At 22.1% G+C, this 11,919-nt stretch overlaps 3 protein-coding genes across 3 annotated transcripts; 1 reads left to right on the top strand and 2 right to left on the bottom strand. All coding sequences in view use genetic code 6, as the record gives it.

The window, feature by feature from the left end:
• Nucleotides 1-269: 269 nt before the first annotated feature.
• On the bottom strand, nucleotides 270-4,727 carry TTHERM_00979790 (NLI interacting factor-like phosphatase; the record flags this gene model as incomplete). Its single annotated transcript, XM_001016911.2, has 9 exons — nucleotides 270-690; nucleotides 760-875; nucleotides 1,004-1,138; nucleotides 1,207-1,318; nucleotides 1,395-1,513; nucleotides 1,593-1,811; nucleotides 2,075-4,357; nucleotides 4,419-4,477; nucleotides 4,550-4,727. The coding sequence occupies 9 exons, from the start codon at nucleotides 4,725-4,727 to the stop codon at nucleotides 270-272; spliced, it is 3,642 nt and encodes a 1,213-aa protein (XP_001016911.2).
• A 1,699-nt stretch (nucleotides 4,728-6,426) lies between these two features.
• TTHERM_00979780 (pyruvate dehydrogenase E1 beta subunit) lies at nucleotides 6,427-8,269 on the bottom strand (the record flags this gene model as incomplete). Its single annotated transcript, XM_001016910.2, has 7 exons — nucleotides 6,427-6,720; nucleotides 6,773-6,864; nucleotides 6,930-7,065; nucleotides 7,119-7,188; nucleotides 7,574-7,796; nucleotides 7,935-8,036; nucleotides 8,188-8,269. The coding sequence occupies 7 exons, from the start codon at nucleotides 8,267-8,269 to the stop codon at nucleotides 6,427-6,429; spliced, it is 999 nt and encodes a 332-aa protein (XP_001016910.2).
• Nucleotides 8,270-9,716: 1,447 nt separating this feature from the next.
• On the top strand, nucleotides 9,717-11,616 carry TTHERM_000979773 (kinase domain protein, putative; the record flags this gene model as incomplete). Its single annotated transcript, XM_012797822.1, has 11 exons — nucleotides 9,717-9,722; nucleotides 9,823-9,920; nucleotides 9,986-10,051; nucleotides 10,116-10,205; nucleotides 10,258-10,347; nucleotides 10,680-10,775; nucleotides 10,827-10,916; nucleotides 10,973-11,062; nucleotides 11,118-11,207; nucleotides 11,383-11,472; nucleotides 11,535-11,616. The coding sequence occupies 11 exons, from the start codon at nucleotides 9,717-9,719 to the stop codon at nucleotides 11,614-11,616; spliced, it is 888 nt and encodes a 295-aa protein (XP_012653276.1).
• Nucleotides 11,617-11,919: the final 303 nt, after the last annotated feature.

Below are 11,919 nucleotides of genomic sequence, written 5' to 3'. Positions count from 1 at the left end.
TATTATATTCAGATTTTGATATTTTTAAAGAGATATTTCCTTTATTACTTATCCTTTAATAGTTATGAAAATTGTTTAATTTCTATTTATTACTTATTAAAGGTAAGTTAAAGCTGAAAAGGATACCATTAATTGTTGGCATATTTATGTTAAATGTATATATTTCCTACCTTCTTTTAATTGAATTATTAAATTGTAATCTAATGATTACTGCTTCTTTAAAAGTGTAAGATGTATTTATTATATATTTTAAGTAATTATCAAAACAATCAAACTGGTGGTAAAGTAAAAAAATATTTGACTCTTTAAGGAGTATATTTATTTTTCAACTATTTTAAAGTCGGTCTAATATCAGCAGGTTTTTATTTTATTAACTCTTTTAGAACAGGAATCAACTCTTTTAGAGCTGTATCGCTTGAATCAGAAAACCAAGACTTAATGTGTATCCCATTAGCAGGCTAGAGCCTAAAATTGTCAGCAACATTATCAACGATCAAAGATCTTGATAAGTCTCTACCTAATTTTGACAAGTCCTTTTATATTAAATTAAAAAATAAAAATTAAGTTTGTTAAGGTAGTAACTAAAATTAGATCATTCTTACTTTTATATAGTTATACTGTTTTGAAAAAGCATGCTGTCTGTAAAGTCTATGAGAAATGTATTTATTTTTATCAAATGAGTCAATTACCCTAATTAGTTTACAATAAATCAAATTAAAATCTAATCCCAAAATCAAAAAAATTTTAATCAAGTATTACCAATTTGCATAATTCTCCATTCCAACTGTAAAGATAACAATTTCATAAATTTTACTCATTTCTTTTAAAAACATCTCTAAGAATGGTCTCATCAAGAAATGACCTCCGACAGGTGTCTTTAAAAAGTTTAAAAAGTATTATTTTTTAAAAATATGTAAAATTTATTCATCAAAGCTTAGCTGCATGTAAAGATATTTGTTAAATTTTAAAAAAAGAATAATTTTTGTAAGAATTTTTTTTTTACATCTACAAAATGTATGAGAGTTTCGTCTAAATCCAACACCAGTGTATAAACGTTATCATTCTTAGCAGGAGGCAGAAAAGGTCCTTCAAATTCTTCCTAAGTAGCTAGCTATCGATTAAGTTCATAATTGTTTATCTGCGATAATAAAAAATATAATATTAAAATTTGAATCTAAAAAAAACAATTTTTATGTGTAACTTTACCTTTTTTGCAAAGAATTCAAGTAAATTTGTTATTAAAACCTATGTAGAGCTCTTTTCTAAATCTTTAAAAATATCATTTACCAATTTCTTTAAATCAGGATAGATTTCAATTCTAATTTGTATTTTTAAAAAGTAAAGTCAGAATAAAATAACCAAACATTTTATAAACAAAAAATTAGAATATTTACACTGGACCTATCAATGAAACCCCTTTGCCAAAGTTGTTTTACAAAAATAATACTGAGTTTTAAGGAGGAATGGAAGGTCTTCTAGCTTATATTACTTCTTCCATCTTAGCTATCCATTCCTTTATTTAATTAAATTTTATTGAACTTTTATAAACATAAATAAAAGGCTTAAAACTAATAAAATATTATCTATCTTACATTTTAGGGTATTCCTTGTGTTTTTATTTAATTACACAATAAATTTAGGATGATAATATAGTTCTAGCTTATTGTTTCCATCAAATTGACTACGTTGTAGTTGAAGTGATCTTTTTTAGCACCATCAAGTGTTAAATAGATAATTAAGTTTATTGTCAGTCTTTCAAGTATTAAGCATTTCTTCACCAATTTTCTCATTTATTTATCTCCAAATAATCTCTTTATATTTAAACAAAAAAATATTTAAAGTATTTGATTTTTTTATTCAAAAAATCATTAAATTGTATTTATTTCTATAAAAGAAATAGATCCAATAAGGGATGCCAATAACATAATTATTTTAATTTTATTTTAGATGAAAAATTATTAATTGCTTTTTATTTATTTATCTACTTTATATAAAATATTAATTTATATCTGATTTTATTTTAAGTTTTGGAAATACACTTAAATATTTCTGAAGGTAAAAGATTAATTATTACCTCTAATCTCTCTTGCTCACATGTAGTGATTAGTTCTAGGTAATCTTTACATGTATGGACATATGAAATGTTATCATGGAATTATACTTGTTCGAATATCAAAAATATTTTTTCTTCAATAAACAACAGAGTTTCTAAGTTTAGTTTCACTTTTAGTAAAGGTTTTTTGGTGTCTAAAGCATTATTTTAGTTTAAATTTTAATTCTAGTTGTTACTTTCCTGAATTAGATCTTAGTTAGATTGTATGTTGGCTGATTAATAGGTAGTTATTTGGCGAGATCTGTTTGGAGTTTCTGTAAGAGAACTGTTAAGTGTTTTATCTGAATTTAGCTCTAAAATACTCTGATATTTCTATGGAGTTTGTAAACTACTATTTTCTTATATACTAATATTTTCAACTTAAGACATTATTTTTTTATCACTTGCTTACTAAATATCAGCTTAAGTATTTTCAGTCTATGAAATTTATTTATTAAATTCTTAGTTGGTTTTATAATCTATATTTTCTTGATATATTCTTTATTGTTGCTGCTCTTGAGCCTAGTCTTTCAAATTTTCGTTTGATGGAAATTTGATAGATTCCTCTCTTTGAATTGTTGGATCGATTTCATAAAAATTAAAATGAGATGAGCCTAGTTTAGTTTTATCTTTTTCAGTGTCTTATGTATTAATTTCTTAACTTTTATTACTTTCTTGGAGCTTTGATTTATCTAATTCTACTTCATATTAATTTATTTCACTTAAATTTTTTAGGGTTTCTATCTGTTAATCTATATTTCTTTAAGATTAGAGTTTATTATATTTTACAAAAAACGTTTCTTTGACATTTAATTTATTGGATTTTTTTGAGGATGAGCTAGGCATCAAAGATTAATTTAAAGAATATTTATATGGTTGTTTGTGTACTTAGCTTATCATAGGCATACCGTCTATAACCGATCCTTCAGTTTTAATATTTCTACCTTCATTCATACTTGTGTTGTTAAAATCATGATCTAAATTCTCCTTACTTCTTAGTTTTATTTTTCCATTTTTTTTAAAATTAGCAGGAACTGCTATCTATTTAGTAGTAGAAGGCACCGGAGCTAACCTGTTGGTATCATAGTTGTTCACTATATTTGGCATATATGATAACTACTATTCTCCTTACTCTTTTGGACTAAATTTTATAGGAGATAGCAAACAGTTATCGCTTTTGTTTAAAACATCGTTATTTAAATCCAAATTATTTTCTTTAAGTGGTGTATTTCTATTTAACTTATTCGCACTAGCATAAGATTGTTTAACTCTGCTTGGCTTTGACAAAAGATATTTATCGTATGCTTATTACTGAAAGCTTTAATCTAATTCTTAACCTGAATGTGATGTGTTTATTAATATATTATTCTTTTGTGAATTTTTTTTGCTATTTAAAGGATTTTTAGAGTCTTAGTTGTAGTAAAAATTATACATGTCATTATTATATTATTGCTGAGTAATTTAACTATTTTATAAGTTCCTCATCTATTGTAAGTGATTTTAATTTTATTTTATTTGAGGTGGTTAAATATTATTTAGCTCAGAATTTAAATTTTAATGCTAAAGAGAGATAGGTTAATGATTTTTATTGGGTGTTCTAGTTTAAGATCTATTTAGAACTCTTTAAATCGTTGAACTATTTCTTCTATATTCATCTATTGGTAGCATATTTTTATCTACCTTTAATTCTTCATTCAGTTAATTCCCTCTTTCAAGTGTATAACTCCTCAAGATTGTCTTACCTATATTACCACCACTTGGTGAATAAGAGCGAATATCAACTAACTCAGAATTATTGCATTCACCACTAATTTAATTTTAATTATTTACTGTTGTGCTATTTTGATCATCTCTTATTTAAAAGTTATTTTTTTTGTTACTTTTGCTAGTCGTTGAAGTAGGCGGCTGCTTAATATGAGGAGTTTTTATAGGTTCCTTAGAAGCTGCACTAAAATTCCTTAATTTTTAGTTATTTGTTACCATGTATTATCCTAAATTAGAAGAATTTTAAGGTGATCTAAAATTTCCAACTTAAGGCAGACCTTAATTCTAGTTGTTAATAACAGGAAGCTAATCTATATACTTTCCCTTCTTTGATTACTCATACCAAAATTCTTGATACTGTTTTTACTGCTGTTATTACTAATTCTAAACTATTTTTTTTTAAGCTTGAACATTATCTTCCTAAGATTAAACTTAAGTATTTTCATTGATATTATTGTTATTATGATTATGTTACTTATCCTAATCTCCAGATATTACTTCCTAAATAATAATTTGGATAAATGATGCATATCAAATTAGTAGATGAAAAAAAGAAACATACATCTTTCATAAATTTCTGCTTTCCCTTAGATATATTTTTATCTCCATATTCTTCCCTTTCTATTATAAAAAAATTAGTTTTTATTCTCAATTCCTACTTTTCTATTTTAATGCTAAAATAAATTAGATTACAAAGCAAGATCTAGTCAGAAGAAGGATAAACATCTGATTCTTCAGTTTTAATTCTCTTCAACTCAGCTTTATCGACATTTCGGCAAATACCTCTTGATCTAGATTATTTATTTTATTAACCCCCTTATTGCTTTAGAGTTATAGGCTTTAAATACTACTACTAAAACTCAGCTTTCATTTGATTACAAGCAAACGGACTTTTCTTTAATTAAATTATTTTATAATTATTAAATGTGTTTGTTTTGAATATACTTTTTGCTCTTTTTTTCTTATTATGATAAAAACCACTAAAAAAATAATCAATTATTAGTCTTTTTATGAAAACTAACTAATATAGATTTTATCTAAATGAAATTACTACTAAAGAACTCTTTTTTATTCACTGAAACTTAACAACACATTTACCGTACCAAAAAGTTAAAATGAGCTAATTGTAATTTAGAAACCAAAAAATAGACTTTATTCTCTTGATCAGATAAATGTGTTTTAAATATTTTTATATTAAATCTTTGAGAAATTAAAATTTTCAGTAACAAATTTTATTGTTTAGCTATTTTTCATAAATAAATTCACATATTTTGAATCAGTTCTATTCAAAACAAAAAATTTTAGCTTACTTACATAACTATAAAAAAATCTAAGCCAAAACTATTTAAAAAGTCTAACAAAATTTTATGATTAATTTTATTTATTTATTTTACCAAATCAATTTAATTCTTTTATTTCTGGTTAATTTACCTTTCTGATGTAAATCAAAAATTTACTTACAATTACTTAATAGATTTCTAATATAAAAATATAAACGTGATATATTAAATTAATCTTATTTTAAAATATTTAATAAGATTTATTGTTTACAACAAGTCTTAGTTTTTTTATGAAAAAAAACTATATAAAATTCTTTTTGTTAAGTTTTTATGTTTTATAAATGCTATTTTTAATAGTTATGCAACTAATCCAATTGATTTTTTAGCATTGATGTAAGTTTTTTTTAAATGAACAAATTATGCAAGGAAAATTAATAAAGTATTAGTAGGATCTTCAAATATTTATTATTTACATAATATTACTTTGATTTAATACAGATAAATTAAACAATAATAAAGCTACTGCTTTTTATAAATATTTAGATTATTAATTTTTGAATTTTTTAGGAATTAATTATGTTAATTTATTATTTGCTGTTCTAATTAAAGAAATAAAAGCCAAAGAATAGCATTTTCTTCTTTAAATTACAGAAATAATTTTAGAAGAAGAGATTATATTTCGTTAAATTCATAAAATAATATAAAATAAAAGAGTTTAAAATATAATAGTTTTATCCAAATTTTTTAATAAGCAAAGTTATCATTGCTTATAATTAGTTAATTAATTAGAATTAATTTTTTAATATTCCTGAATTTTTAGATACAACTATTTACTTATTAACATTTTTTTAGTCTTTTCTTAAAAATAAAGTAATAAAAAAATTAATTACTTTGATCAGTTAATATTAAAATTATTATACTACTTTTAATATGAGCTGAAAGTAACTAACTTACTTACTTAATTACTTATTCATTATATTTATTTCAATAAAAAATAAAAATTTTTTAAATTTAAAATAATTAATTAGAAATTTTGATGTATTTTAAAAGCCAGTGTATTTTAAAATTTATGAGTATTAATTAAAAAAATTTCTTTTACTTGATTTATTTATATTTTTTTAAAAAATTTTAGGAAGTTAAATTTTAGAAATTAAAAAAGTGAATTAATTGTATTATCAGTTTCTAATGGAAAATATGCTAGCAAGCATACACTATAAATTGATAAAACATTTAAGAAAAAGTATTTATTTAAATTAAAAAAGGAGTTTTATTTTTGTTATATTATAATTTTCATTTATGACCAACTAATGTCTTCTTAGCAGCATTGACAATATGGGCAACGCTGGGAAGACTCATTGCTTCTAAGTTTGGAGCGTAGGCAAGAGGAATATCTAAACCACAAACTCTTTCTAAAGGAGCATCTATATAGTTGAAGGCACTAGATTCGAAAATCATGGCAGAGATTTCTGCACCGATACCATTTTGAGGCCATCCTTCTTCAACAGTTACTATTCTGTGAGTCTTTTTGATGGAGTTTATAATAGTTTATCTGTCAAGAGGTCTGATAGTTCTCAAATTGATAACCTAATTTAAAGATTATTATTTTAAAATAATATTAAAAATATAAATATTTTACTTCAGCACTTATTCCTTGCTTTTACAATTCTTCGGCAGCTTCAAGACACATACCAACAGGCTTTGAAAAAGAAACTAAAGTGACGTCAGTACCTAAATAAATATTGGGAAAAATTATTAGAATTAATAAAAAAATAAAGTATTAATTAATAGATAACCTTCTCTCATGATCTTAGCCTTTCCAATAGGGAGAACAAAATCTTCTTTAGTTACACTTTCTGGGACAGTGAATGTTTTACCATACATAATTTCATTTTCTAAGAAAACAACTGGATTAGGATCTCTGATAGCAGCCTTTTAAATTAAAATAAATATGACTGTTACAATAATTGTATTTATATTTTTACCTTTAATAAACCTCTTGCATCTTCTACGTCATAAGGAGCAATAACTATTAAGCCAGGGCATGAAGAATACCTTAATATAATATTAAAATAAATAAATAAAATACTTCTATGATTATATATAGAGATATTTTAATATTAGCGCATTGTGATTTGAAATTTATGTTTAAATAGCATATTATTAAAATATTACATAAAGTGCTAAGTAAATATCTAAAAAATGTAAATCTTATTAAGTTTTTCATAGAAATTACTATCGAATTATCTATTTGTAGAATATCTTTCAACAGATAATTAATTAATTACTTATTTATTTATTTTTCAATATATTTATTTTTTCTTAGCTAAATTAATTTATTTTTTTAATATGATTTGAGTAGATTTTTGAATAATACTTACTCATACACCAAATAATTAATTATCTAAATGCGCTAAATTTTCTTTATTTTCTTAATTACCAAGCAGCGAAGCATTAAGAGTGCTGGGCTGCTACTGCAGCAGCGGGTCCATTAAGACCTCTGAAAACAATTTAGGTATGTAAGTCACCATTACTCATGTATCTTAACTTTGCAGCGCTATTAATAATATGATCAATAGCTTGCATAGCGAAATTCATAGTCATAAATTCAATAATTGGCTTTAAACCATACATAGCGGCACCTACACCAATACCAGCAAAACCTAATTTTAATTTTTAAAATTTTAATCTGCTTAATCATAACTATCACAAGAAAGTTTAAATTGCTTTTTCATCAAATTTAAATCGAATAAACTTGAATCACTTAAACTAATTTATTTATTTTATTATTAATTATATACCTATTTCAGAAATAGGAGTATCTACAATTCTGTCGGGACCGAATTTTTCAAGCAAACCTTTTGATACTTTATAGGCACCGTGATAATTAGCGACTTCTTCACCTATATTACATAATTAATTAATTTATTATGACTATGCTGCTAAATTAAATTCATAGTTAAATAATTTGAAGATATTATTTAGGCATCATCAAAATCTATTTGTACTTGCTATTCCTAATTGTTTTAAACTTTTTATAAATTAAAAATCTACCCATTAAGAAAACTTGAGGATCACGGGCAATTTCATCAGCCATAGCACTTTATAAAGCATCTCTGACAGTCATGGATACCATCTTTTCTTCTTATTTCTACCCGTGAGTAAACTTAATAGAAGGCTTTCTTCCTGAAGAGAAATATTTGCAAGTCTAAAGGAGACTGGAGCATTTCAAAGTGGACTAAGTATTTAGTTTTTACAATAAAAATTAATGAATAAAATTGATATTGACTTTTAAACAAAGTAAATAAAACTGAATAATAATTAGAGAAAAATATCACTTACTTTGTAGAAAGTATGTAGCATCTTTAATAGGAGGTAGAGTAATTGAAAATATTTGTTTGTTTGTTTGTTTGATTGTTTATTTATTCAATTAAATAATAAGCTATATTTTGAAATTATATCCTTAAGAATATTTAAGATATTAAAAGAATTGTAGATCTATTAATTATTTATTTTTTATTTTGAATGCATAATTTTTATTTGCAAAATTGCATGTTAATTCGCTCATAATTCATCTAAGCAGCTGATATGTTTCTTATTATCACTATAGATCAGATAATAACTCTCCTTTTTAATTTAAAGTAAAAATTCATACGTAATTTTAATATTTGCATTAGTTATTTGCTAAGTAGACTTTCAATCACATCTCTTCTTTACTCACTATAAATAAATGCCTTTATTATGTCTATCTTTAATAAGTACACTTAAAAAAAATTCTTTTAAATACATTTAACTACCTGGTAGTTAATCTTTAACTAAATGACCTCTTAAATTTTTTAAATATGCATCTATAGCTATATTAAATATGTTTCAACTAATTATCTTTAAAAATGAGTTTAAAATTAAGTAAAAAGCTTTTCTATCCATGTTTTTTTTATTCTATAAAAAATTATTAATCTTCTACATTCTTAATACCTGAAAAAAAAATATTAATAAAATAAATCATAATAAAACTTTAGAAACTGTTATTCTATTAATATAACAGCTTTACTATAAAAAAAATATCACCAATTTTATCTATTCTAAATTATTTTATTATCATTTATTTGTTTTTATTTAGTAAATTATTAAAATTAACAAAAAAACCTCTTAAAAAAAACTAGTCTTTGATTATTATTTTTAGTAAATCTTAAAAATATGATAAATTTTGTTTTTACCTCGTACTTTATAAATTTCACGTCATTCAATCAAAGTATCTTAATCTTAGATGATGAAATTAATTCCTAAAGTAAGAGAAACTCTGTATTAATTATAAATTAATTAATAACCAAATATTAAATTAAAACCAATATAAATCAAATCTTTTTTATTAAATAAAAAATTATATTGAAAAATATTTTATTTTAGTAATTCAATTCTTAAAAATTTCATATTTTTGTTAATAAAGATAGTTGAATTTATACTAATTAGTAACTTCAAATTCTTTCTTAAATTTATTAAGCTAGATGTTTATTTCATTTTCAACTTTAATTTTCTTTTTGGAACTGTTGAATATCAATATTAAACAAATTACCATCATACCTATGTAAGTAAATAAATAATCAGTGATTAAACAAATAAAATATAAAATATAAACATTATATTTTAACTTAAAATGAAGCTGGATAAATATCAATAAATAACTATTAGGTAAACTTTTTGTATGTTAGAGTGTTTTTAATAACCCAAAGAATTTAAAAAGATTAAGTAACTTTGCTCTAGAAAAAAATACAAAAAAAAAAATAACAGTAAAGATTTAAGATTATTCATAAATTAATATTAATGACACTATTTTTATTTTTTTTAATAATAGATAAAAAAGTTAACTTTGTCAAAATTTAATGAGCTCAAACAAAAAATTTATAGATTTTAATTTTAAGTAAAAATCTCTTACTACTTATTTATTATACTTAATCTGATGAATATTTTTTATCTAAACCAAGGTATTAATAGATCACTAATGAATTTCTTTAGTAAATATTTGAATAATTAAAATAACATACCAATATCACATCATTTTCTATGTGTTTAGAGTAATTTATTTATTTTTAAAGTAGTAAAATAATTAATTATTCATTATAAAAGAGGACATTAGATAACCAATGAGTATATATAAATAGTTTCTCAAGGAATAGCTGATTGTATAAATATAGAATCTTTTGTTTTAGATTTAAGGTAGCTAGTTATATTTAATTTAAAAAAATTAATTATTATATTAAAAAATATTTTAAGTTTTAAGAAAAAAATTCTATTTAAAAAACAATTATTTACTAAAAATCTCTAAACTAATTTATAGATTTCATATTTAATTAAGCTAATAAAGCTAAATTCACATTTAATTAAGTTAAATTCATCAGTATTTAATTTGAAGAAGTATTAGTGATTGGATGTATTTTAAGTTAACCTAATAAATACTTACTAGCTTTTCATAAACTTATTTATTTTCCTTGAAAGACTTAAATAAAACAAAAAAGAAAGCTAATAATCTTTAAATTTTTATTTATTAGTAACATTTCTCAAATTTCTGAATCAGTAGACACTTTAAAGTTGAGCTAAGGAATTTATTAAAATAAAAATATTAAGTCTTTTACTTTACATTTGAGGTATGATTAACTAGTTATTTTTATATTGCTAACTAAAATATAATTTAATAGTTAAGATTGTATTGGACCTTAAGAAACATAAAACTTAGTTTAAGAATTCTAAAATAGCTCAAATCTGGAATCTTTCACCATCAATTTATTGTATTATTAATTTTTTTATTTATTAATAATAATTTCTTATTAAAAAAACATATTAGCAATAATAATATATCAAGCTAAGGGGCTAGTTACATTGGATAATGTCTACCTAAATTAAATAATTTAATTTCCTTTAAATTATTTTTATAGTAAAAAATTTTACTATCTTTCATTCATTCTACTATATTTACTTTCTTGTTTAAGTGCTAATAAGATATCAGATTAAGGAATTTTAAATCTAGGAAATGGGATCGGCTAATGTAAATAGCTAAACAATTTTTAAATAGATTTAAGGTATAATTTGAAATATTAATACTCTTCTTTACAATATTTATGAATTTAATTACTTTTTTTTTCATTTTAATTATTTAGAATGTTTTCTTAATTTATTTATTGGTTTTCCTTTGTTTCTTGATTTAACAAATACTTTTTAAAGCTAATCATGTACTATTTTTATTTATTTTATTAGTTAAAACTTATTTGGCTAAATAAGTCTAATTAAATTTCATAAAGCTACTTCAAAATGTTAAAATCTAACTTATTATACACTGGCCTTAATGTAAACAGACATATAATTATTTATTTTAATAGTTTTAAAAAAATTATTTATCATAAATATAGGGGTATCTAGATTGATTAAGAAAAAACTGGAATAAATTGTTTCAAAGCTAAAAGATTAGTTTCTTGTTAATATATTTTTTGAGAAGTGTAATTACTCAAAAACTGACGAAGAAAATAATTAATTTATTGTTATTTTTAATACTTTTTTTTAGATAATCTTCAAAAGATTTAAATCTATTAAGAATGAATTAAAATAACAAAACCAAAACATATTTGTTTGTAATTAAATTATTTAGCATGAAAATTAATTAAAAAATATTTTAAAAATTACACCAAAAAAATATTTTATTAATAAGTTTATGTGAAAAAAAAGAAATATGTATGTGATGTTTATTTTTTATTAAATATATCTTCAAATAGAAGTTATTACTAATTATTTTTAACA

The sequence above is a fragment of the Tetrahymena thermophila genome, assembly GCF_000189635.1.
Source record: "Tetrahymena thermophila SB210 genomic scaffold scf_8254634, whole genome shotgun sequence".
In the NCBI taxonomy this organism is placed as follows: Eukaryota; Ciliophora; class Oligohymenophorea; order Hymenostomatida; family Tetrahymenidae; genus Tetrahymena; species Tetrahymena thermophila.
The sequence above is the reverse complement of the archived record's forward strand: the minus strand, read 5'-3'. Positions and strand labels throughout refer to the sequence as shown.